Source organism: Dermacentor variabilis, chromosome 2 (genome assembly GCF_050947875.1).
Source record: "Dermacentor variabilis isolate Ectoservices chromosome 2, ASM5094787v1, whole genome shotgun sequence".
Lineage (NCBI taxonomy): Eukaryota > Metazoa > Arthropoda > Arachnida > Ixodida > Ixodidae > Dermacentor > Dermacentor variabilis.
This window is the reverse complement of record NC_134569.1, coordinates 95,064,406-95,091,089: the sequence shown is the minus strand read 5'-3', so window position 1 is coordinate 95,091,089 and position 26,684 is coordinate 95,064,406. Positions and strand designations below refer to the sequence as shown.

At 45.8% G+C, this 26,684-nt stretch overlaps 1 protein-coding gene across 12 annotated transcripts; it reads left to right on the top strand.

Moving 5' to 3' along the window:
* Window positions 1-1,097: 1,097 nt before the first annotated feature.
* Window positions 1,098-25,982, top strand: Tm1 (tropomyosin 1). 12 transcript variants are annotated; one of them, XR_012826045.1, is made up of 10 exons: window positions 1,098-1,317; window positions 5,786-5,911; window positions 12,289-12,422; window positions 13,759-13,876; window positions 16,123-16,193; window positions 18,345-18,420; window positions 19,298-19,360; window positions 20,791-20,860; window positions 21,599-21,738; window positions 25,102-25,982. XR_012826045.1 is itself a non-coding variant. In XM_075681338.1 (9 exons), the coding sequence occupies exons 1-9, from the start codon at window positions 1,204-1,206 to the stop codon at window positions 25,182-25,184; spliced, it is 855 nt and encodes a 284-aa protein (XP_075537453.1). In that variant the 5' UTR covers window positions 1,099-1,203; the 3' UTR covers window positions 25,185-25,982. The 12 variants fall into 12 exon arrangements, 7 of the variants coding, with proteins under 7 accessions (XP_075537453.1, XP_075537451.1, XP_075537450.1 ...); XR_012826044.1 differs by lacking the exons at window positions 13,759-13,876; window positions 16,123-16,193 and adding exons at window positions 13,946-14,063; window positions 15,814-15,884 and having other exon boundaries at window positions 1,100-1,317; XR_012826043.1 differs by lacking the exons at window positions 13,759-13,876; window positions 16,123-16,193; window positions 19,298-19,360 and adding exons at window positions 13,946-14,063; window positions 15,814-15,884; window positions 19,460-19,522 and having other exon boundaries at window positions 1,102-1,317.
* Window positions 25,983-26,684: the final 702 nt, after the last annotated feature.

Genomic DNA, 26,684 nt, shown 5'->3' with positions numbered 1-26,684 from the left:
CGTCACGCTATAGATTCGACGAGAAGGCCTGGTTTCGGTTCGGTTTGGTTTCAACCGGCGCTGAGAGAACGTAATAATCTACGCCAAAAGAAAGGTCAAATCAAGGAAAGCGGTTTGCGAGATCAACAAAGTCGACCGCTCGGAACGATATTGGCGCAGTAGAATAATGAAGAAAGCGGCCACAGGCGGCCGGAAAATGACGTGTCTCAATCTGGGTGAAGGTCAGGCCAATGCCGGCTACAGAAGACCGAACAGATTAAACAATAGATGCGGTGCTCGATGAAAAGCTGCATATAAGAACTCTTCATATTCTCGAAGTCCGTCCAGATGTTGCTGCGAAAGTGTATCCACATGGCACCGAATGCACGTGGCCGCCGAAACACTTTGAAGGCATGGTTTGCCAGTCCCGTGTCGGTTATGCGTACCAAGTTTGAAGGCGCCGTGCAGTAGACGAATCCCCTCTTTCGAGCCTCAGAAAAAAAGAAATGTATTATAGTCAGCGCGAATTCTATGCTCGCATCTGCTTTTCTAGAAACCCGTTACCGAGAAACCCCACCGGAGCCATAAACTTAGAACACAACATGCGACATAACTGTGCACTCCTGGAGGACAGACGAAAGAAAGCTAAGGGGCGCCCGGAAAAACAGTATCCAAGTGTCCAGCGTTACCTGGCCGCGACATAGCGCGAAGGTTTGGTCGATGCTTGCATTGGCTGTTACACCGCGGTAGGTCGGTCGGTCGGTCATTGATGCTATGACGCGGCAGCGGCGGCGGGAGGACAAGGTTACGCGTGGCGCGGGGGCGGGGCGCAGCGGGCGGTTGTCGACCGGTGGTGGCGGTGCGCGGACCGCGAGCACGCGCGGTGTGTGTGTGCGCGCGCTCGACGAGCAGCAGCAGCAGCAGCATGCAGAGTCCACAGGAGGCGGCCAGCAAAAAGCCACATTCCGTCTCGGAAGGGGCCCCAGCCGCGTGCCATATTTGGCACGGCCAGCCGAGGAGGCCGAGGGGCAGGAAACTCGAACCGCGTGACGTGGGCGGCCGGCGCCGGGGGGCGCTAGCGGCAGCCCCGGGAGAGAGACCCCGAGGAACTATCTTCCCCCGGCGTCCAGACTCCAGTCGTCCCAGGGCGTTCTCAACGAGTGGTCCAAGCTCCCCAGACCGTTCAGTTCTCAGCGAGCCGAGCCGCAACGAACACCAGCCAAGATGGAGGCCATCAAGAAGAAGATGCAGGCGATGAAGCTGGAGAAGGATAATGCGGTCGACAGGGCAGAGACCGCGGAAGGGCAGTCCAGGGAGGCCGCTCTGCGCGCCGAGAAGGTACGGAGTGACTTCAGTGGGCGACGCGTTGAGTGTGTGCACCGCGGCCGCGAAGCCAGAGACCGAAACCGTGTCCTTAAGCTTGCACCGTGCCGGCTGTCATGTGTGCATCGGCGAGGGTTTTCTTGTAGAAGCGAAAGCAGAAGTGCCGGCATGCTGCTTGTCCTCCCCTGCTTCGCGCGGTCAGGAGGCGGCGGGACGAGGGACAGATGTTCACACGCGACCGCTCGCGCATGTTTCGCCGATCGCGGGTCTCACGTGAACGCCCCCTTGTGCCGTCTCATCGTTCTTTTTGTCAGGTGTGCAAAGAAGCATAAGCTCAGAATAACTCGTCAGGATGTAGGATGTCAATCTAAGTCGTCCCTGATCATTGCTGGTGCTGTCCTCTACAGGCTGGCACAGCAAGTAACCTTTACTACTGTACCGATCGCTAAATATCGCACAGATAACGTGTTTTTTTTTTAGAATTTTGCTCGTAAGTTTTGATAGGGCTATTAGATCGTAAAGCGCTCGTGACGTAAGACAGTCTTTCCCCCGAGCGACCAACGTGAATGGTCAGCCGCTGCATGGGAGACAAAGGTATTGCTCTTGTCGGTCGAGCATGCTCAAAACAAACAAATATAAAACGGCTGGGAGTATAACCTTAAACTATGCTCGGCGGTGGAGACAGCATGCAACCAATGCTTGCGAGCTGAAAAAGAAAACAAAAGAACAGAGGAGGAAGGTGAACGCGTCCATTTAGACGTTTAGGCCCTCGATTCGGGCTGTAGAACTAAACGGGCTCGGTTCGTCGGGCCTAAAGTGGCAGATAGAGACGGGAGGGCGGACGAGGCGTCCCGGCGCTCCGCTTCTCCCGCGGATCTATTTCGGACCTTCTAAATCCGGCGCCGGCGGACCTAAACATGGGCACGCGTCCTGGCAAATACCTTTTCGGGTTCCCCCGTCGTGCAGCGCGTGCCGGATGTGACGTCAAAGCTGTCGGCGTTCCTGACCCAGGCTCTCGTGGATTTCCGATACCGTCATTGGGCTGGGGACACGAACATTCGGACTACTCTGCGCCCTCGCGCAAATAAAATTTCGCGGCTGCCTGCACTTTCGCTTTCGTAAACTTGTCGCTGAATTGGCGTTATTTCGATGAAAGCACAATCGCTATAGTTGATCCGGATGCATCTCATGGTCTCTCGTAGCCTGTATACATAAACGTATAGTCCGAAAGGTGCAGCTGCTATTTGATGACGGGCACCTTTCCTTCACACAGCATTGATAAGAGACATTTAATTACAGTTTAAAATCAAAACAAAACAAAAGACTTTTTCCGTCGTAAGATGGACACCGGTGCACGCGGGTGAGCTTGTTAGCCTTTTGTGTATTTGTTTCACTTTCGTGCTTTGCTTTTCGTTATTTGAGAGAAGCTTTTTCGAAGCAGAAAAGAAATGGAATTGAACTGTGTAGTCTTATGCAACCGACGCGTCACAGAGGAGTTGCAGTGCTGTTCTGCAGCCACAGAATATTACTCACACATGAAGGGTGCATGTTGCATTCAGCATCCAAGATAGCAGACGTTTACCGTCGAGCTTCTGCATTGTCTTTTTTGCGGATAATAACGTAGCACGTGCTATGGGCTTTGCAAACGCGCTTGTGAGACTTTAATCATCCTGTAAATCGGAAAATCCCAGCGAGGTCGAATGCGTGCTGTCCAGATACTCGTACCGCACAGACAATACACACCCATTCATTCGTATCAAATTCCGCCTAGAGACGACAATTGCTGTGGTAGTCTTGGGCATTCAAATACCTTTCAAATCTGGCTTACTCTTGCTTTCTTGTGTCCTTGCCTTCGTTCCTTGCCCAGGTTAACATCTGTAGTGCAAGCGAAGAAATTAAGAAAAAAGTATCCTATGGCTTGCAACCAAATCTACGCAGCCTTGTACATATGCCCTACATAGTGTACCGTACCCGTCAATTTGATGTCCAGGAGTACAGTACAACATATCGCGCTATAGCACAAAATAGAACAAAACTGAGGTACATGTTATACACACACACACAAACACACACACACACACACACACGCGCGTATATATATATATATATATATATATATATGTTTGTATAATTCATAGCATTAATGTACACGACCCTCAAATAATTAACTTTTCAAAAGTGACCTTCACGCTCACACTCACCGCGGTAAATACATGTAGAGCTATAGCACTGTAAAATAACTTACACCCTTAAAAGAGAATAATTGTATAAATATGTGTCTATAACTCACACCCTTACATCCTTTTGGAGTAAGGGTGTAAGATATAGACACATTTGCACACTTCTTCACCTTTAAGGGTGTAAATTATTGAAGGTAAGAGTATGAGCAAAACGAGAACAAGGTAAAAGCGCAAGCCAACGTTTCGACAAGTGAACTTGCCTTTTTCAAGTCCACTTGTCGAAACGTTGGCACCCGCTTTTACCTCGTTCTCATTTTGCTCATCGTCTTGAATTTCCATCTCCCCCCTTCCCTGTGTTGTCCCCGAGTGTAAGAGTGCGAGTTATAGGGAGATTTACACCCTCACTCACCTTTAAGTGTGTAAATTATTTTACACTGTATGACATCTGTTGCCCAGCACGATGTAGCAGATCTGGTTCCCGATCGCGGCGACCACATTCCGAAGGAGGCGGAATACAAATTCACTTGTGTACTACTTAGGCTTAGGTGCACGCGTATATATTTACAATTTTTACAATTATTTACAATATACAATTTTGACCACAGGTGGTCAAAATTGATCCGTAACACACCCCTACGATGTATCCCACAGCCACGATGTTGTTTCTTGACGTTACACGCCACAAGGCAATCAAACAAACGAACAATATTCTCTCTGATTTGATTCTAAAATTTTCCGCCTCGAGGCCAGATAGCCGCAAGGTGAATTGGGCCAAGTGTCATCGGCCTAAAAGAAAAAGAAGACATATGTATACATATTTTTTTACCGAGGGACCTGATATTTAGTATTCATATCATAAGAAGCCAACAAACAAAGGCACGAAGGAGAACATAGGGGAAATTACTCGTACTAATTGAATTGAAGAAATGATAAGTTAATAGAAATGAAAGTGGATGAAAAAAAAGAACTGGCCGCAGGTGGGACACGAACACACGTCTTCTTTTTACGCGTGCGATGCTCTTACCACTTAAGCTACCACGAAAAACTTTCTGGGGTCTTTGTTTTACTACTAGAACCAGCACTGGGAGTGTTAGCCAGCGCCACCACTCACAAACCTCGGCGGCAGATGTGGAACATCCTTTCTGCCACAGGAAGAAAAAATAGAATACACGCATATATATATATATATACAGATGTACAGATAACAGATGTGCTAAATGTTTCCTCCCGGATGAATCACTCGTATTTGATTAAAGCAATAAGCCTGCAGTTAACTGAGGACACACACACAGACAAAAAGGGGGGGAGGGGTAGAGCATAGAGGGGTAGAGAAGACAGTGTGCCAGCTTCAAGAATTGAATCTGTAACGTAATTGTCGAGCACGAAAAATCACAGCGAAGGCCGTGGCATATGTCTGCGTAAATGTTAGTTTAATCGCGTCGGCCAGCGTTCAAGCGCGGCCGTGGTTTAACACAGCCTGACTTTTGTCGATCACGCTGCACCTGTAATAAGTTCCAGTTCACCAAATTTGGCGACCAAATATGACCAATTATGGCGGCAGTGTAAAGTTCCTGCCCCCCCCCCTACCCCAACAAAAAGAAAAGGACATTGGCTTAAGTAGACCTTTAGAGCAGACACATCTTGCTGTACAAAAAAGAAAGAGCAATGAATGTTCCGCGAGCGTTATTCATTCGTAAGCCATTTCCCCCCGCTAAGCTCACAAGCAAAAAACACACTAAGGCCCCGAACTTTTTCTGGGTCCTTTTTCCTATTACTGAAATGAAAATAAAAGAAAGAGACGTAGTCACCTTATAATGGTGACGTCTACTCCTTTTCTCGTATAGCGGAAACAACAATATAAAGAATCTGTAGGAAAATGAAAAGAAATCACTTCGTATACGGTCATAAATCCACAGCACAGTCCTCTACACCCATGAACATATAAGTACCTCCATATGAAGCCGAGAATGCGCCCGCGGTCGAGACGCCGAGAGCGTTGTATGCGTTGCGTTCGCAGGGAAAGACCTGGCGAACGCCGCAGTGCACGCGTTCTCAGCTTCGACTGCTGAACGCTTGTCTCATCACATGCGGGACCATCGCATAGCGTTCCGCTCAAAGAACACAGCACGTGCGCTGACAGTTGTGGCAAGCGCGCATGCACGTGGGGCAGCGTTGACCGGTAGAGTGTGTGGAAAAGTATAGACGCTCGCAAAATGTAATGCACGCCGAAGGAAATGGCGAGTTCTACGTGGAAGTGCTTGCCGTTAACCGCGTGCCTTGGACGGCCCGTTGCTCCCTCGCAGGCTGAAGAAGAGGTGCGCAGCCTTCAGAAGAAGATCCAGCAGATCGAGAATGAGCTGGACCAGGTGCAGGAGCAGCTGTCCCAGGCCAACAGCAAGCTGGAGGAGAAGGACAAGGCTCTGCAGGCCGTGAGTACATATTAGCCATAGAGTTTCCTGCAGAGATATCGACCCCCGCGAACAGCCCTCGGCGCGGTGACGTTGGACGAGTCGCGTTCGTGTTGCACGTCCTGCGTATTTAAACGAGCACTGTTGTTGTAGAGTTTAAGCAAATGACTTGGCAGTGATAACGCGCGTCATTATGTGGGCGCATCTCGCAGTATGCGGATGACAGGTGTAGGACTAACGAGTCTGGGATGCGAAAAAGACGCCACATCGCCAATACCAACGATGGGACCAACGTGGGTTGTCTGTTCGTATCGTTTGGACTGTTTTGGCTTATATTGCGTGGGCTAAGGGTTATCCTAAGTGTACCTACCTATATATCTAAGCGGCAGTAATATCGAAGCCACTACAGCGTTGCCATTTTCATTTGAAATGCGACCTGACGTTTATGATCATCCTATCTTTTAGCGCCGACTTGGCAAAAGGGCTGACCTGTAGCACCGAACGCCTACACTACCATGCGACCACAGCTCGCTGACGCTGTCGAAGTCGTATTAACGACAGTTCGGCTAATTATAGCCGGCGCACCTTTTCCTGCGAGGCAAAACGTCGACCGTGCAAAACACAAAGAACGCCAAGCTATCCGATAAGCGAAGTTGATATACACCGATGAGCAATCCGACGAGCAATCCACTTCAGCTCAGGCTCAACGTCCGCAAGCGCTTTCGTGAGTCGCATTTCCCGCCGAGAGACGTGAGATAACCTCCGCCGCGCATTGCGCGTTGACACTGCAACGCGCGCGGCCGCACTGCCTGCGAGGTGGGAGGCTTCCCCCCGAAGGAATGTCCGTCGCGCCATTTGCATGCATTCCACAGCGGCGACGGGCGCGCGCTCCGTCTCGGACGCCGCGTCCCTGAAACGGCGAAAGCGTCGCTAACCCAGTTCCCCTGGCGGGCCCGCGGCCGCGCTCTTCCGAAGCGAGCTGCTGCAGCAGCACAAGGGCGCCCCTTTCACGCCGAAAAACGACACCGCCGCGCGCTCGACCGACGCTCGGCGTAAGTGGGCACGTGGCCGCGGAGAAAATGCGCGGACACCGTGCAGCTAGCTTCTCGGTCGCGGCGTCAAGCTCGACGCCATCAAGAGACGCGCGGCGGGCTCCTGCGGTGGCAACTGCCGAACCTGCGCACGCTGTCTGCGATGAGGCGATAAGGACGCGCCGAGAGCTTCGGTTCCTCGTCTTCGGCATCGCGGCTAATAGGGCCAACTACAGAAGCTGCTCCGAGCGCACAAAGGGAAGAAAACTGCGACGAGATATATATATATATATATATATATATATATATATATATATATATATATATATATATATATATATATAACAGGGGAAAAAGGAAAGGGCTGCGCTGAGAGCTCTTCCTAACGTGGCCACAACCTGACTTGACCGTTCGGCTGCAGACCATTTTTTTTTTTTTTTTTTAAACCGAAGGCAGACTTTGATCAATACTGGCGCCGAGGTTATAATACTATCACCAGCTCGAGATTCGATTCAGTATGTCGCTTGGTAAATAGCCAGCTGAACAGCGCAAAGTGGTGCGCTGCATAGTAGAATGCGGTTCCATTTACAATCGACACGCACATCCTCAGTGCTCGAACGAAAAAAAACAAAAAGAAAACGTGCATGTTACCCGAGTTTACAAGAGAAGACGGTAAACTACATGGTGTCGTAGCAGTGCGCTGGACGATTCAGTCACAACGATAACCTTGTTGGCAATTTTTTGGCGGCAGTAAACCGTGATTCATGCAACAATCCTTAATTGGACAGCGTCTGACGGACATCCCTGAGGTTAAACCCCAGTAAAGCGAGCTATAGAAGGGCGTTCCTATAACAAGATGCAAATGTTTCGCGGTGGGACACCTACGTAAGGAGCGGTGGCGAAGCCTCGTAAGACGCCGCCCTGTTGCCCAGCCACTGTCGCGTGTCACCAGCGGTGGTCTCCGTGTTGAGAAACTTCCGTTGGCAATTTGCAATTCGAATATCAGAGAGCGCGTATAAGGTGTCGAGATGAGGGCGCTTCATCAAATTAGCATCGGAGTTCGCGGACCGAATCTTAGTACATGCATGTACACGTATGCAGTGTCACACTGACACTGTTCTGCGATATTCCTCACCGTGGCGAATATTACACTCGAGCGTTTGCACTCTTTTCGGTGATATGTTGGCCGCGCTCCCTTCAGATAGTGACAAAAAAAATATAGGGAATGTGCTGGATCCTAACAGTCACTGTCGCGCCCGGAACATTTTACATTTGTCACAATAATGAGGCTTGGGTGTTACTGAGAATCTTACAAGCCGCGTTTTTTTTTTTTCAGGCCTTATCAATCATTATTGTTTAAGTTTTAACGTTAGAGGACAATATGCCACAATGTCTTCCACTGCAGTATAGATTATGTAAATTGTGCATTATGTACATTGCCCTCTAACGCCAAATTTTAATCGGTAATCATGCTTCACAAGAGCCGCAGCATAGGGCACTATCTGTTCGGTCATGCCACGTGCTGAGAACAGATAAGGAAGTAATTGACGCAAATAAATCACCAAAGTTACATTTGAAAATTTAAGTGTGAAGAGCGCACAAATGCTGGACAGACAGGAAAAAAGAAAACAGATGAAAGCTTTACACGTGTTAGCTTTTAACTTGTTCGAAAATATATCGCTAGCTGTAGCTCGCCAACTCCAACGTGAACGTGCTCCTTAAATTGCTTGTTTATTTCACAGCGAAGATCACTTTTCAGCGAACGACAGTCCGATTCATTTTGGTCACTGCCAGATGTCATGCGAAAATATTTAAGTCGGTTTCCCAAATACATTTCAACAATAAAATTTAAAAGCCCGCCTCAAGGTAACCTGAAAATGTCACGGGGGAACACGCGCGCGCGCGTACATTCGTACCGCTTGCTACAAAAACACGCACACAAAAGTTCTGTTTTTTCGAACTGGAGATAAAAGCGCGGAAAAGTGCAACAGCAGCTACTGCAAGTGAAAGCAGTACGTCGACATCACCGTTTTTGACCATTTTCGTGATTCAGGAAGCACTCAGGTAACTCCTAAGCCGAGTAACTATATTTACCGCGCGCGCGCGTCCGTGCGACCGCTGTACGCACGCGGCCTCGCCCATCACGACCTTGTATACATGCGCCGCTCGGCGACTTCGTCCACGTTAGGCCTGTAGCGGGTGTGTTTCCCCACCCAGTTGTCAGTATTTCGGTGTGAACTTTAGCAGTCAAGATGAGCGCCGTCCAGCAGGGAACGTTGCTAGAAGTGCTCAAGAAAAAAATGCGGGCCATGAAAGATGAACTGGAAACTGCGAAAGAACAAGCAGAGGACGCGCAATCACGGGTGATGGAAGAAATCCGGCGTCGTGAAGAAGTGAGTGGCCAATTTTGCATTGTACAGACTCTACGGCGCCCGAGAATCGTGTGTTTCGGAACCGTGGTGGTCCGTACGGCTCAATCCGTGGTCACGGAGCACGTTATTAAGCGTGTTCGCGCGATGTAGCTTTACTTCTACTTTGCCGAAACCTTATAAGGACCGAGTTTGTAACCCATATTACGCAAACGATCCCGGTCCTGCTGCCGTTGTGTTATTTATTCCCCTTCGTAGTTGCGGAGACCTTGCATACCACTGTTTGGGCATGTAGTATACGTAAACTTCGTGTGTTTTGGTGCATGTCGTAGCTTAAAGTGGTGCTTGCGCTGCGCGTAGCGCACCTTTTCGGTTTGTTTTCGTGAAAGTGCCGCTCCCAGCTCGGCGTCCGGTGCGGTATTCTAGTCTGACCGACCTTGTAGGAGCGCAACATTGCGCTAGCGCGAAAAAATGCCGAGGAAATTAAAGCGTTCCGATACTATCGAATACCCATTGGCTACCGGCGGTGGCCCGCCGTGGCCGGCTCTTCACCTCCCCCCTCCCATCGCAACCCCCCACCCCACCCCCCTTCCACACCGTAGTGCTCCTAAGCTGGTTTTTACGCTCGGTGTATGTTCGACCCGGAATTTGTGGCCGGCCGGTTTTTAGAGTCACAGCGCTCCCAACCACAGGCCCGCATATGCATGTCCTGTACGCCAGTTGGCGATCTCATGTCATTCCTCCGCAGGGAAGTCGGTTTCCATGACGCATAGAAGCACATAATTCTGCTGTGCCCCCCGGTGATGTCGCGGTAGCTGCGAGTAGAGCGCATTTCGTTGTCGATTGTTATTTAATACCTAACGACCGCCCAGTGCACGCACGTGTGCGTTTCCGTGCCGTACTTGTCACAAGTGAAATTTATGTACGCTGTATTAGTAGCGCCGGCGTCGCCATGCGACCGCCGCTACATCCCTGGATCGGCCCTACCTGTTCGCTTGTTTAGCTTGTATGACACAGCACGGCTTGTGACGCGATGCCTGACTTCGATTGTTGGCACCCCACGTCGTCTTTGCCACTTAGTTCGCTGCCTGCGTTAACATCAAATAATTATTTGCGATTGCAAGGCGTGACATTTTCTAAAGCAGAGGCAAAAAACCGTAAATTATCTTACGTTAAAATTCTCTGCGCGGCTTAACGCTGAAATGTTATCAGATGTTATTGGTGTGCTCTAATTGAAGGGCATCATCGGATATGTAAATGTCGGCAGGCAGTAAATCCACTCTTCATTGCAAGTATGTCTGCTTGTTACTCAGGACAGCTGCTTTGAAATGTCCGAAGGCCTGCTGAATTCAGTGAATTGTGTTAATTCCATTGAAGCTTGCACCTGTGGAGCAAATACTACTACACTCAGCAACTTGAGCAAGCAAGAGTGTTTCAAGCATTCATTTGGCATCAAGGTACTCATTCCGCATCGTGTTTGCAGCAGTCAATGAACTGAACAGCATTTCGATTAACAAACGTGAACTCGCAAGGTATTTAGTTTCTCTTATTTGTTATGAAGCACAGATATAGGAAGCACAGTCAGGCACAGCTGCTTTCTGAGAGAAACTATTATGAGTGCAGTCTCCAAGGCTATAGTAGTCAGATTAGAATGTTGTCTACCATTTAGACATTGCTTTTGTTACTACCTTTTAACATTCATCAGTCAACCTTGCTTCTATGTTGCAAATCTGCAGGTATGCACCAGAAATGGCTAGCATCGAGATAAGTAGTGTACCTTGCAGGCCTTATTTGCTTCATTTGTTGGTCAGCTTGCCGCTAGCAACATATATAACTTGTTCTGCTCCTGGATGTTGAGGCTTATGTTTAATGCAGTTGTCATAAATGTCAGTTTTCTTGCAACAGAAAAAATAGTTGCTTTGTATACACACAAATAGCCTCGGAATCATCTGCAGTGATTATTCATTTACCAAGTATGGATAATGTGCAGTGAATGAATTGCTTCCATTCTAGCCTGTGCACATTTCTTATGTCATTCTGCTGCTTTATGAACTGGAGCAGTAGCAATATTATGGGAGCCTTAAAATTGATCCAACAGGTAAATGTTGTCATTCACGCAAGCTGTATTATTGCATTTGCTATCATGTACAGTGCTCGGCAATTGAAGCACAATACTTGGACTGCATGGCGGCCAACCCTTTTTGGGCCACTGGTGAATGTTGTGTGATTGCTGAGGGGGCCGAATGCGGTCGCAATCTATCACAGAGACACTCTCTTTCATTTTATGCAAAAGTAAATCAGATCTGTGTCTCCAGTGCCCACCGATGGCTCAAAAAAGTTCCAGCAGCCACATGCTCAGAGTATCGCTTTTGAATCGCTGAGCCGTGTACTTCTTAGCTGTTATTTAGCCTCAAAACTGCCCTGAAAAAAAAAATTGTCTCTAGAATAGACATTACTGCTACACATCACCGGTATGAATTTTTAGAGGTGTTTCCTCTGCAATTATTAAAATCTGGCTTCCACATGCGGACGTGAGACTAATGGAATTCTTCATGGATATGCTGGCATCTTTCTTTAAATGTGGCCACACCAAAGCAGTTCCTGCATTTTGTGGCGCAACAGCAGTTTGTCTTGAGTAATCAAATGATGCATGTCTTCGACATCGAGCGAGCAAGCCATGAAACCAACACCAAAGCTGTCTTTTAAACACTTCATTATGTCTGACAACGCCACCTTAAAAATGGTTGTTGATGGTTTCTAACACTGATCTTTCTTGGGTGAAGAGTTCGGCACATTTTGCCAATTCTCGTCCTCTGACATAATTGCGAGCTCATTAAAACAGCAGAGCATATGCGCTTTTCTTTTGTATTTTGTGTTTGAAGGCGAGACAGTTATTTTTCTTGTCAGCATACTGTCCACTCTGCAGAAAATCAAACCTGAATAGAGTAATGGTTTTCGTCACTGGAATCACTGACTGTAATGTCTATGTTTTGCACAGGCTGAGGCTGAGGTTGCCGCCCACAACCGACGCATCCAGCTGCTGGAGGAGGACCTGGAACGCTCTGAGGAACGACTCAAGATTGCCACCCAGAAACTGGAAGAGGCCTCCCAGGCGGCTGACGAAAGCGAACGGTACTCCTGACCTTAAAATTGTGCTCTCACTTTTTTTGTGTTATGTGTGTAATTCAGGGCAGTGAAAATAAGTATGTAATTGCAGAACAGCTTGGGAAACGGGGAGGGAAAGGGGGCATTGTTTCATGAGTGCGAGCTTGGGGAGCTGTAGTACTGTTCTAATGTTATTTATGCCGGAAAGCATCTTATAGCTTGATCTGCTGTCAAGTTCTAGTCAAATTGTCTAAAGAAACTTGAGTCACCGTTGGCACATATTTGAATATTTGTGCTTCCTTTAGCCCCATACACTCACATAGGCTTGAGGTATTACGAGGTAGTTCATGAAACGTATAGCTTTCATTGTAGCTTCCTTAATTTTCATATCAAATAGGTGTACATTTTCTTTGTCAGCATTATTAAAGGACTTGAAAATTTCCTTTATAACAAGCCCAAACCTAAGATTCAGGGGCTTGAACTACCACTCCTAGCCTGCCACGAGGTGGAAAGCTTGAAGTATGGATTAGTTTAAGGAAGTGATCCAAATATGGAAGCATTTTGGTGCAGAAATAAATGTTTGCAAAGAAAGTGAGATGTTGATTGGAGCATTCTAGAGGTATTGCAAAGCTCAAATACTTCGCTTTCAGCCTGTTGCAGCATTGTCTCAATACGACCAGAAAATTGTTGCAATATTCCTGTCTTCATAACATAGTCAATGAGTAAAAGACAAAATTACAGATACAAGGCTGCTGGTGACCCACTGCATTCATTATTTACTATGATCATATCTACTATAATGTCAAGTGCTAGTCAGGCTGCTATTTGTAGTAGTATCAGTACTCAAGCTATGTGTCAGTTGATTGTTCTTACTTTGTACATTCAAAATTGGTCTCTAGAGGTTGCCATTATTTGTTTTTTTGGGGGGGGGGGGAAAGCACAAATTTGTCACACTGTGCCTGTGCTCCTGTATGTATCACATGTGCCAAAGACATGCATGGCTTGTAAGGATCTCCGGCATTTCCAAGAAACAGCTTGGCTCATCAGTACATATATCCAGCATTTCTCTGTTCCTTGTACAAAACTAACAAATCTAAAGGCTTTCTTTCTTATGTAGAACACACAAAGTTGCTGAACTTTTTGCACACTATTAGCACTTCCAACTAATTTTCTTGTTGTCAACACCACATTCTTTCATGAGGTCATGACCAAAAAATTCTAGCTTTTGGGGGAGGTAGCCTTCCTGCACAATAGCACACGGCTTAATGAAGTTGCGTACAGACAAACTTTTCATTTAGAGAAATTGCCTGCCAGTGTTCACTGGTGCTTCTGCTCTCAAACACGCATTACTTTGCTTATCAAGCATCCGCAAGGCACTGGAGAACCGCACCAACATGGAAGATGACCGGATCACACTGCTTGAGAACCAGCTGGGCCAGGCACGCCTCATAGCTGAGGAGTCTGACAAAAAATATGAAGAGGTGAGGCATCCAGGCCGGCCACAGCTGACCGCGCGGCCTTTTTCTTTCTCTCTCTGTCCTCGCGAACAGCATGCGCAAAATGCTGGAGCACAGGAGCATCACAGACGAAGAGCGCATGGACGGTCTCGAGGGGCAGCTCAAGGAAGCGCGCACGATGGCTGAGGATGCTGACAGGAAATACGATGAGGTGACTTGGCTCTGGAGAGAGTGGAAGCGAGGCATGCTGTGTGCTACTCCACACTGCCTTCTGCTCCATGTGACCCCCGGCTGCCGTGTGTTCTGTGCCTCGGAGTGTGCCCCCCCTGCAACCTTTCGGCTTCACCCCTAACAGAGCCACGTTCACCCTTGTTTCCAGTTTGCCGCACTCAGCGATGCACTTGTTATAACATGGTTTGTGGGTCCGCACCCGTTACCTAGTTGAATGTTCCACTGGGACTGTAGTAGTGACTCTTTAGGTGCATGGTCTTCTACCTAGTTATTTGTCAGCAAGCTGTCTCCTCAAAGTGGGCCTTGCAAGCAAGCTCACTTGGTTGATTTAGACAACCACAATGTCGTTGTGCTTTTCTGTTCCCTCTGCTCTGTGATGGCAGTGCAGTATCAGTGGTTGCCATGAAGGGCTGTTTAATGTGAGTAGCTAGAGGTCTTCCTTTTGTGTAGGTCTTCCTTTTGTGAAGACTTAAGAACAGCTCTTGCTTGAAACAAATTTTTGCTCAGCATTTGTTTATTAGTCACAAATACCTGAGCATGAGAATCTAGGTGTATATAACTACTTACTGCATTGTATACATTTTTCTGGAGCATTGTCAAGAAAACAGCTGGGTAAACTTAACTTTGAATAGGTCTACTTAGATTTAGGTGCACGTTAAGGAACCCCAGGTGGTCGAAATTTCCGGAGTCCTCCACTACGGCGTGCCTCATAATCAGAGAGTGGTTTTGGCACGTAAAACCCCATAATTTTTTAACTTTGAATAGGTCTAGCATTTAAACCCACAGGTTTTGCAGCACGTTGAGGTTTTTCCGTTACCTGTACTGGAGTGTATTGAAATATTTGTGGGCATCAACGAGACATACTTGAACTAATCACCACTGGGTTAAATGTTTGCCTTCGCTTGGTTTGGCCGACACACTTACGTCCACTAACTCTGCACGTCCCTGTGTGATCATTGTTGTGATTTAAACCGCACAATTCGGAGCAATGGCTTTTGATGCTTGCATCTGCAGATGATGATTCTGTGAAATATATTGGTTTGTTCATTTAACAAAAGAGTGTATATTCTTACGCTTGCTACAGGTTTAAATTAATTTTCATTGAAAGCTGCATGTGTGTGTTCGTTAACCATATCCCAATTTACAAAGAAAATAAAAACTTTTGCCTGCATGATTAAGGTATGCATCTTGAGCAGTTGTAGGCAGTTTGTTACTCATTCAAGCTGACTGTGTTTACTTGTTTTTAATGTCACATAAGACAATGAGAAATTCATTTTTAGATCTTGCTGGAACTATACTGTATATGACTTAACCATCTTGAAATCTTGAAAGTTTTATATCATTGTGCATAACTTCAAATTACAAAGTTGCTGTTCGAAGATTATGCTGTTCAAAACGATACCAAGAAGGTGACACACTCCTAATGTTCAGACATTCCTTTTACTCTGGTTTTGTCATTGTTTTGAACTGCTGCTTGCTTGCCTCAAAAACCATTGCCAGTATTTTCTTTTCACCTTTGCTATGCACCTTTGGCTGCTAAAACTGAACTTTATGGACCAAAATTGTGCGTGAGAAGATTAGTGATTGTTCTGGGGTAGGAGGGGGGGTGGCATGGAGTAAAGCAGAGCGACATTCTCTACATCAGCATAAAGCAGCGGTTGCAGTAGGTAGCAGAACGTTGCGGTGTCTACCAAGACTAAATGCTCCGTGTGTGTGTCGCCGCACCCCAGGTGGCCCGCAAGTTGGCCATGGTTGAGGCCGACCTCGAACGCGCTGAAGAGCGTGCAGAGACTGGTGAGACGTAAGTGGTTCCGCACGACCCCATCATGTGTCTGCCCAGTGTGTGCGCGTGCTTGCGGCATTGACTTGTGTGAGAGTGCCTCTCGCGTGTGGTACGTGTACCTTGCTCCGCCACTCACAACTCTGCCGTGTGTCTGCTCTTCCCCGTCCGCCACCCTGATCCTGTCTTCCCCAATGATCGCCCCTGCCATCGTGCAACACAACAAACGCATGTGCAATGTGTGTGGTGGCATGCAAAGATGGCACGCCGCATCGCCCTTTTGGAGGCTGACCTGGAAAGGGCTGAGGAGAGGGCCTCCACGGGCGAGAGGTGAGGCTGTGTGCCGCACACCCTTTATTATTTTAACCTTCGGCAGTCCTCCATTAACAGTGGCTGTTGCAAAGACTCGGTTGTAATTGCAGCCATGTATTTGGTTGCTCTAGTTGTTGGAGTCCCGTGAATTAGGTATAGTCTGTTATGTCACTTGCCCTGCATGCATATGTCGCTTGCCCTGCGTGCATTCACTGTCTTGCTGCTGTTTTTAAGTGTAGCAGCACAGTGAAAGGGCCCTTGGATTAAAGTTACTTACCTTAGTTTGCACATCTGCAAATTTTTGGTTGCTCTAAAGTTGACAGACATGAACATTTCCGCACCTCGTAAGTGTTAGCAACTGCAGCCGTTTCTTTCCTTTTTTCCGAAGTGAGGGACTATTGCAAGGTTGAAATTTTGCATAGGGATTGGTCTTAACTGAGTGACTGTATATGAAGTGGACAAATATAACAACATGATTAAGCTTCAAGAGGAATGTCTTATGTGCACTGCAACATTTCATTAGACTGTTTAGGTGAAGTGGTGGGATGGCTTGTCGTGGCTTTCACATAGTGTCATACTCTTGAAGAATTGCTACAGGAAGGAAGTTCAGTCCTTCAAGCACTCTAATGTGGAAAAGATAAAAATATTCAAAATTGGAGGTGTGGCATTAGGAAATGCATTTTTATAGCCTTTGTCTAAGACTTTCACTGGCACCTCTGTTGGGATCTTGTACTGAGCAATGGTTTTGCCATTCCTGATTGTGGCATCCAGGGATGTGTGCTCCTATGTAGGTCAGACTGTTCTGAGGACATTAAATGCTGTAGGCGCTGGCAACCACTAAACTGTACTGATGATGAGACAGCAACTTTTTGAAGAGGTGCAAATTAGGCAAAGTTAAACTTTTTCAATTCAATGTGGTTGATGTTTGTGCTTTATGCACTTGTTGATGATTTAATGGTAACCTTTTGTTCAGCTTCAAAGCTACTTGGTGGGAACGGTGGTTTGTAGTGACTCTTCTTTTAGTAAAGCTTTCGTGATAGCTGCCATCTTGATTATTATAAATAGGATTTTGCTGTTACAGGGCAGTGGCGTATATGTAACTGCTACAATACCTTTTATGTGACATTCACTCTCGGTGATCGTAGTAGGAGAGGTTTTCACTTACCCGCCTGAGAATGGTTTGCGATGTAGAGCTGGGCTTTTAATGTTATGTGGTTTGGTCTTGTTCTGCCCCTTGGTAACAAGGCTTGTCTGCATGTCTAAAGAATATTGCATAACTTGGTTTGTGTTTGAGTTTTTGGTAGCTTTTTAGTTGGGATGCACTATACTGGCCAAAATAGCTTATGGCCACGGGAGCTGTAAAGAGACATTGTAAGTAACTTCTTAGGTGTGCTCTCAAATCAATCAATGCAGCCCTCAATATTGGGTAGCACACCAGGACTGCCAGCAATAAATAAATTTAGTTTGTATATCGCTGCTGTTGCCCCTAAGCTTTTACTGTCAACAGTGCAAGCTCTGTGGAAAGGCTGTTCTTCCCCTCTTTCCTTGATTTCTTACACAGATGTTACTATGAGAGTTTCAATGTTCATTAAGAACTATTGTCACCATGCTTACGGAGGGCCCATCTAGCGATAATAAACCTTGTATTAGCTTCATTGAGATTCAGTGTTATTGCCATCGAGCTTTTCCCAGAGCAAATGATTCATACCTTGTGGGGAATGGTAGGGCTTTTCATTAGTACCAACTGGCCTTGACATTTTCAATGGGAGTTACTGTCCATTGACCACTGCGACTAAGTGTAATGTCACTCGTGATCATTTGGTGTCTTTGTTCTTTCTCTCACAAAATTGCCTCTTGTCCCCTCTTCAAGATTCCATAATAATTTGTTGCACAGCCTGCTAGTTTATTCGTCGCAGTTTTTCATAACATTTACGACAAAGGTGCTAGTTAGAGATGTTGCATGCTTTATTCATTATTTGCCTGCAGGCCCACATTATTTGTGATTGCAGTTTTCTCTTCTAAAGTTCTGTTTCTTCCTTTGTTCCTTTCGTTCTCTTTTTGGGGTACTTTCATAGCTGACAGTTCAGTTTTACCACTTTCAGTATTGATCTATACGCTGGTTCTGTTTAACAAATGTTGGTTACCTCACTGTGCAACTCTTCTGTGCAGCAAAATTGTGGAACTTGAGGAGGAGCTGCGTGTCGTGGGCAACAACCTGAAGTCCCTGGAAGTGAGCGAAGAGAAGGTAATGGGCAGTCATCATGAATTTGGACAGGGATGAGGAATAAGCAGCAGTCCGTTTCTCCTCAGTCGTGAACAAAAGGCATTTCTTTGCCTGTGCTTGGTAACTTCAGGCTCTTGCTTGGTGATCAAAATTTGCTTTGCATTATCGAGACACGATGCTGTTCCGAACGAAATTTCTTCAGCGTATCACATTGTACATCATTGAACTGATCTTGAATGGCCAGTTGGCTTGGCCAGCTGTATATTAGAAAAATGTTGTACTAGTATTCTTTGTTGCACTTTGCACTAAATAGGTACTCTGCAGTCTTTGCTTTCTTAACCATTGTGCTCAGATTTTGGCTTGCTAGTGTTATAACTAATGTCAAATTATGATCACCATTTGTCTTTGTAGCCAAATAATTTTATATAGGTGTTATTGCAGCTTAACGTTTTGCACGCCTACATTTGTAAGGATTATTTTCCATTGATTCAGGCCTCGTTGTTCATTGCACCGACAACTCGATGTTGGAACTGCAAAACTGAAAGATATCGAAAATAATCGTTACAAAATATGGCTCAAGATTCTTGTGCCAGATATCTTGGTGTATATGTTTAAAAACAAACTGCCTAGCTACATTCAGCTCGGAATCGGAAAAGTAGTAGCCACTGGGCCTTGAGATTCACCGCTCTTCCTTATGGCTTTTTGCACCAGTCAACTGGCAGACATTGCAGCAAACATGAAATCCGATAATAGTGAGTGTCTTTTCTTCTTGTGGGTGGCATCTGTCACCCTAGAAATGCTTGGCTTCTCTATTTTTTTTTTAATCATCTCTCATTATCGCCTCTAATCCTGCAATCTCTGTCTTTCGGGACTTTGGGTGGGGTGTCGTGAACCACAGGCCCAGCAGCGTGAGGAGTCGTATGCGCTTCAGATCAGCACAATGACTGCCAAACTGAAGGAGGTAAAGTGTGCCCCTTTTTGCGTTCTAACTTTGCTGCGTGTGTGTGTCTCTTTCTCTTCGTTCTCGTGTTGCCGCTGGGCGCTGGGACGGACGGTTTAGGCCCTGCAAAAGGAGGAGACGTACGAGATGCAAATCCGGCAGATGACCAATAGGCTGCAAGAGGTACGCTTACTGCTAGCTTGCCCCCATGAGCGGTTGACTTCCCTCCAACCCAAACCCCTGTGCCACCGTGAATGCCTGTAGTTAGCACTCATTTATTTTTCTTGCACACCCCTTCGTCTTGCTCGACACATATTTTTTTTCCTATTCTTTCCATAATGGTTGAATGACAACAGTAGCAGCCCTTGAGTTACCCCTTCGTAGCTGGCGTTGCCAATTCTTGCATCCGAACTTAGTCACCTGCCGTGTAAAATCCTTACCATTCTCTTTAGCGCTGTACTCTTGCGTGTCACGGACTAACTGTGCTTTCTTGTTATGTGGTGTTCTTTTCTTTCGTTCTTTCTTTTTTAGGCTCCACTTACTAACGGTACTAGAATTCCTTTGTGAATTGTATTACCTCTGCAGCTCTAGAGTGCACTTTTCTGTGCAGGAGCGTATGTGCCATACTTTGTTGTGCCAATGTTTACCAAACCTGCTTTTGTAGTTTTATTGCTGTGATCCTCCGTTACAGCATTGTGTTCACATTGTTAACATGGAGTGTAGGGCTAGTTGGTGCATGCATTCAGTATGCATCTTGAGACTGGTGTGAAGGAACAAAGACTGAAGGAAAACATCAGATGAGAACTGAGGCTTGTTCAGCACTCATCCTGTCTTTAATTTGCTTGTAGTATCTTGTTCCTTCGTCCCAAGATGCACCTTGAGTGTTCATATCTTTTAGTTGTCCTTGTTTCTTATACTTCATTTGTCATTATGATCACATTTTCTAAAGCAAATCTTGCATTGACAAATTTGTTCATGTTGAAAACTATATGTCCATGGTAGTAGCGTTTTTAGGGCACGTAACATGAATCGCCTTATTCTTGGTGTGACTGTGAGGACTGTGTGTTATCACTAAAGCTTCCAAGTTTGTTTGATGCAGCAGTTGTGGGCTGCAGGAGCTCTGTATATCAGCTAAATGTGAATGTAGTGACCTGGAATTTGCTTACGACTACCTATCAATTTGCCTCTTTTGGCACCAAATTTGTGGTAAAGTGCATTATAGTTGTCTCTATTGTGAGTGTATACTGAATCATCTTAATGCAAAAGGCTAAATAATGTTGGGATTCCTTTCTAGCTGTTCTTTGCATACAGCAAAAAGATCTACTAGCCGAAATTTGTAGTTTCTCTGAAAACATTTCCTGCATGCTCCAGCATGGTCATCATGATGGGTGCATGTGATGTTGCAAATGTCTCCCATACGAGCACTCAGTGATTGTCTCCACTACGCACAGGCCGAGGCCCGGGCTGAATTTGCCGAGAGGTCAGTGCAGAAGCTGCAGAAGGAAGTGGACAGACTGGAAGGTAAGTGCTCGTCCAAATATTGCATGCTATGATTTCTCTGTATTAGCATGCCATCTAATTTATTCGGTTTGCTGTGGTTTCTCTCAGTGCATGCAGTGATTAACACATGAAAGTACGGGAATATGGGACGGCATTTAAGAGTACTAATGAATGCTTTTTGGGAACAGCAGAATGTACAAGCATAAATGGTATGCGCTAAACTTGCTTGTACATGCTGTGTGAGGTTTTATTTTATCATTAGACATATTGATAATAGGTAACTGACTTGGGATACATTAGCATCAGTAAGTGCAGCTTCTGTCTTATCATATACATCTAAAATTTTCTAAAACGAATTTTCCAGATAAATTATTCTTATTTATGGGACTAATCTTGGACCAATTGAATGCATCCCTAGCACTTAGGTGAATATAGTTACTGGAAAATTGCAAGACACCATTTGCACAGTGTTGGCCAATTAGGCTTCTGTGTTCAGTCAAATCCAACTTTGATCAAGTGGCTGTACGATTGCATTCTGTCATGACGACTAAATTTCTTGCTTGCACATAGTCTGTGCTCCCTGCCAGGAAAGTCTTCTCTCACCGTAGCTGGAATATTCCTCTGCCTTCAATCATTACATTACGGTGTGACGGGCGTGGTGACAAACCGCCTCATGGTGACGAACCGTCGTAGTATCAGCAGTTGGGGCGAGGGTGTCGGGAGAGCCATTGTTGAGCAGGAGCTTCTGTTGGCACACAGACGAGCTGCTTGTGGAGCGCGAGAAGAACCACATGCTCCAGGAAGAGGTGGAGACCACCCTGAAGGACCTGCAGTCCATGTGACCGGGCTCTCCGGCGCCCCACTCTGCCTGCCACTGCTTTCTTCCCCCCTCTGTCCAGGTGTGACTAACCGCAACCCCCCCGTCCCCCCCCCAACCCCTTAGCACCTTGAGTGTATTGTTAGCAGCACCACCATGCACAGTACACGTTTACTTAGCCACCACTACAGCATTTGCTGCCATAGATAGACTGTTGGATGACGTACCCGCAGTGTCTTGGTCCACAACACTGTGTGCCCGACACCTTTAATGCAGGCTGGATGGAATATAAAGTCGGATGTTGATTTAACAAGGTCACATGCAAAGCATTCAGTGTCTATGCTGCAGAACAGTTTATTTCCTCTCAGAGGTTATGCTGATCATGCAAACCACAAACCCAGGATACTGTGCTGGTAAATAACTGCTCAAGACAGAAGGTCTTTAGACTCTGGAAATAGGGCTGTTGGCAGGAAACCAACTCACTTGGTGCATTAATAATTTTTGCAACTAAGCATTATTCGTGCGGTTTACTTAAAAGCACTTTTTGATTGCTCATTTCAGTGCAAAACCTAAAACGTGGTTGCTGAAGCACCTTGTGTTATTTGTAATGTCGATTCAACGAACAGTTTAGACCATCAGATATTGATGAGACCATTGGTAAGGTTTCCTGGATAAGCTAGAGAACAGTTGACGGTGTGATAACATGCCAAACTATGTGTGGAATATTCACACAGCTTATGCTGTCTAGTGTGAACCTTGCGTAAAGGCTTGTTTTTATTGCATTGTTGTTGAACCATGGTCATCACTGGATTAGAAACGAGATCAGACAATGCTGAGGAAAATTGTGATCTTTATGGAAATGTATTATAGAATAAGTTTTATGAAAGTGTGGTTCACTAAGCCGAAGTTTCGCTATACGTCATTTACCAAGGGTCTCATGGTACTACCTACTTTTTGCAATTGGAGTAAATGCAAGGCCATGTGTGGCTTGTAATTGTAGCAGTCATGTTGCCAGAATTAAGCAGTGATATTGGCAGGCATTGATACTAGGCATTGTACATTCTCTTCTAAGCTTTTCAGCCTTTATAGTTGAGGCTAGCTTAGATATAAGTTTTAGCATAAGTACTACTTACGATATTAGGATGGATAGCTGGGCATGTTGGTTCAGCATGATTTAATGCGAACGGCGCAATGACGACGGACAAAGAAACATGTACCAAAAAGAAACACAACCTGTGTGTATGTGTGTTTCTCTCTGTGTCCATCATCGTCTTTGTGCCTTTCACATCAGGTCATACTTCTTAAAGCCATCATGGCGGGTGACCATATTGTTTAGTTAGTGGGCCTCTTGGTCTTAAGGCTATGGCCAATCACATTGACTACGTATGTGTAGCTGCCTCTTCCTGTCTGGTAATTTGCACACCATCGCTTGAGGCTGTTAGAATGCAGTCATCGTGCAGGACAAAATTATTTTTCACAGCGAGCCATGCAGTAAGAGTGGTGTTGTTTTACATTTTCAGTCATTGCGGTGTGGTTAGCTGTAGTGTGGCTGTACGAGGCACGTCTGTAGTTGTGGTGGCTTGTGGTGCTGTGCACGTGCGGTGGTGATGCCAGGTGGTTGTGCGGTTTGCTGTTTTAAGGTATGCGGTGATTAACAATGCTTGGGATGTGGAGCTAACTGGGACGGATTTGCAGCATTAGTGCTGTATTGAGGTGCCTTGCTGTTCCTTTCGTCAAAACCTAAGATTATGTGCAGCATTTGCTAATGAAACCACGGTGTGGCAGTAAGAGCTGGCTTTCAGAGAGATGTTGTTAAAAGCCTGCACTATACTGAGCCACATCCCTTGTTACTTAGCCATTTTCATGTTGAGCAAGGCACCTTTAAGGGTTGTTAGTTAACTGCATGCAACATGGACATTTGTGAAATTTGCTGTTGTCAACTGTGATACAACAAAGGATTAGATGTATGTGTTGTGTTAGGTGCGTGCCCTAATATTAACCTCCATGTGTTGCATGGCATGTGGGAATGTCTAATTTAGACAGATTTTGGCATTCTATACAAAGGTAATCCGTTCTCCATTCCGTATTATATTGAACAGACATGTGCGCTAAGTGCACTAGCAGCTCGCACCTCTTTGCACACTTGTTCCTTGTTCTTTCTTAAAAGTACAGTTTTTACCATGCAGTTTAGAATGTAATTTCGTCTGAAGAAGAGGATTGAAAGATAATGAAAGTGATTAGTGCTACCAGCTGTTTTAATCTTGATATGAGAGCTTGTCTCAAATTTACTTGACACTTCTTGGAAGGCAATGCCATGCCTCGAGTGTAGTAGACACTGTGCGTCAGTAATTATTCCCAACGATTCATTCTGACAGGCTTGCTTGACAAGTACTGCACCAGTTGTGTGCATTTGTAGAGGGACACTGAAAGTGTCGCATGATGAAATAAAGGCATGGGAACCTCTGAGAAGCATTATTGAACCTCAGTGACTAATTCAGCTGAGGTGTGGCATTGCTGTGCACTCCGTGTCACTGAGAAGCGGCAACTTGATACAGTCTTGGATTTTGCCATTAGTTTGACACTGTAGTTGCAGCAGTTAAAACACGAGCAACAGCTGTTGCTCTTAGCAAGTTTTGTTCCCTCTTAATTGTTTTTTAATGTGAAACATGAGTGTTGCAAGCAGTCGGCTTCTGGTGGAAGCAACTTGTCAGAATATGCTTGCACCTTTTAGCAGGTTTGCACAACCTCCTTAAAAAAATATTGCACAGGGCCATGGTTACTATTTCTATCTTTCTTTGTACTGTGCTAAAGTGCAGGCTGTTGAACATGTACTTTGTTTCATACTTGGCTGCCAATGCTGCTGAAGCTGCAGAAATGCTAGTCAGATGATAGACGTCTCGCTCCGCACATTTCACAGTGCAGTTACTTTTTTATCAGTGAGTGTTTCATATATTACAATTACAACTTGTGGACCTAAGGTTATGTCAAATTACATATTATTTGTGTGCCTTAGTGTTTCCAGTATGCGACTTGCATATGTTTTGGTCACAAGCAATGCGCTGCGACTCCTGGCCACAGAAACGTATAGCTCCATTCGTTCAATGGTAAATAGATTGAGATGTGTGGTGCCTGCTGTGTAATAAATAAATCATATTTCTTTACAATATAAGACTTAGTGTTACATCGAATTACATGATGCATATGTGACACTATTTCTTGGTCGCAATTGCGAGCCGTGGGAGAAGTATCTCTAGCCTTCATAGCATTGCCTGCTACATATGAAACGTGGTAGACGAGCAGTAGTGTGTATGATATGTCTTTAGAGGCCGTGTTAATGCACGCAAGCCTTTGAGGCCTATGACAGGAATTTGATGCCCCCAGCCTCTTCCACAGGGTATTATAATCTCATTGCTATGTTGCCATGCTCACGCCCACCCCCTCACAGACGAGCTTGTCCAGGAGAAGGAGAAGTACAAGGCCATCTCGGACGAGCTGGATCAGACCTTCTCTGAACTCACTGGCTACTAAGCTCCATGCAAAGGGACTGGCGCCACCGTCGTTTCTACCGCTGCTCTGCCAACGTTTCACTCTCACTTCGTCGTTGTCGTTGGGGGGTTAGGCTAGGACAGCAGGGGGACACAAGAAAAATGCCTTTTTACCCAATCAGAGATCGGGAGTCAGGGAGAGGGGCCTGTTGTAACCCGCCGCCTTGTCCACCCAAATTGGCCTGGGACACATTTGGCGCTGCATTTGCCAGTGGCCATTGTCTCATTGCATTGTTGGACTGAAAGGTTTGGGAAGGAGCTACTGTTTTCTTCTTTTGTCCCCTGTACTCTTGTTACAACATGGATAGACAGTGCCTCTCCCCTCTCGCCTTTCTTTTTCATTGACTGTTGTTTGAGACACCAACCACACATACAGACACAGAGAAGAACTAGCACTTTTCTTGTATTTTTTTTTTCTTCAGCTCTATGCATTTCCCCCCCTTTTTTTTTCTCCTTAATTTCGGCAAGGTTGTAAGTATTTTACATCTTGTTTTCCTGCAGATGTGAGGATGTGTAATGAATGCTCCCATGCTTTATTATTTTTTTTTATTGGGACGGGAAAGCAAAGAGAGTGTTAAGTTTTGTGCCTAGGAATTCGAGGAAAGTGTTTTTTTGACACGTGTTGTACTCTGGACATGACTGGATGCCCTAGTAGCATTGCCTGCATCTTGGGTGCACCAGCCGTTTCTAGAGCAAACAAGGTTGATTGATAAAACCAAAACTGCCAAGCAATTTGTATGCCAATATATCTGGTAATAAAAGAAAACCATATTTAAAGGTGCTCTGGCAAAAATTGTTTCATTTTGTGGTTCTCTTGCCCTTGACACTGCACCGGCATGACAATATTGAGATCTTGCAAATGACAGTAGGCAGAATAAAATGTCGCAGTTTCACCTGAAAGGCGGAGCATCGATTATGATAGCAAATTGCTAGAGAGCTATACGAACTAAGGATAGTAGTTTTATCGCCGTATAAGCTCGTAAACATTCACTTTCTAAATTAATAAGCATGGTGTCACGCGCGCAGGCAAACATAAACTCATTTCACTCTATGACTCTGGAAACTCACTGTCAAAACGCTGGCGTGAGGAAGAGCGGCAGCGAGAGTGAGTGAAAATTCTTTTCTACTGCTTCTCGCTTCAAGGAAAACTAAGTGGCGAGAACGCAGTGCACATGAGGCTATCGGCCCTCAACGCACCTAAACTATACTTTTCCAGATCACTTTCAAGTTAGGGCCCACACAGCCGAACTCAGTTGTGCCGTACACAGCTGTCACCAGAGTGTGGTGTGGACCTGACATTTCAATATCAAGTTGAAATCTTTGCACATCTCTCATGATCCCATTTTCACCGCAAAGTCAACTGAAGCAAATGGGGCTCTACATAGATATAAATGGGAAATGCATCCCTAGTAGTGTTGCCTGAAATGAGAGAACCAGAGCGAAAGACTTAGTTGATGCACATGAAATAATACTATACAGAAGT

Bases quoted from the DNA above. Each gene is read 5' to 3' on its own strand.
- Tm1 (XM_075681338.1), top strand. From the start codon at position 1,204: ATGGAGGCCATCAAGAAGAAGATGCAGGCGATGAAGCTGGAGAAGGAT. The intron at 18,421-19,297 runs GTAATGGGCAGT...CGTGAACCACAG, and splicing joins TGGAAGTGAGCGAAGAGAAG to GCCCAGCAGCGTGAGGAGTC. The intron at 20,861-25,101 runs GTAAGTGCTCGT...ACCCCCTCACAG, and splicing joins GGAAGTGGACAGACTGGAAG to ACGAGCTTGTCCAGGAGAAG.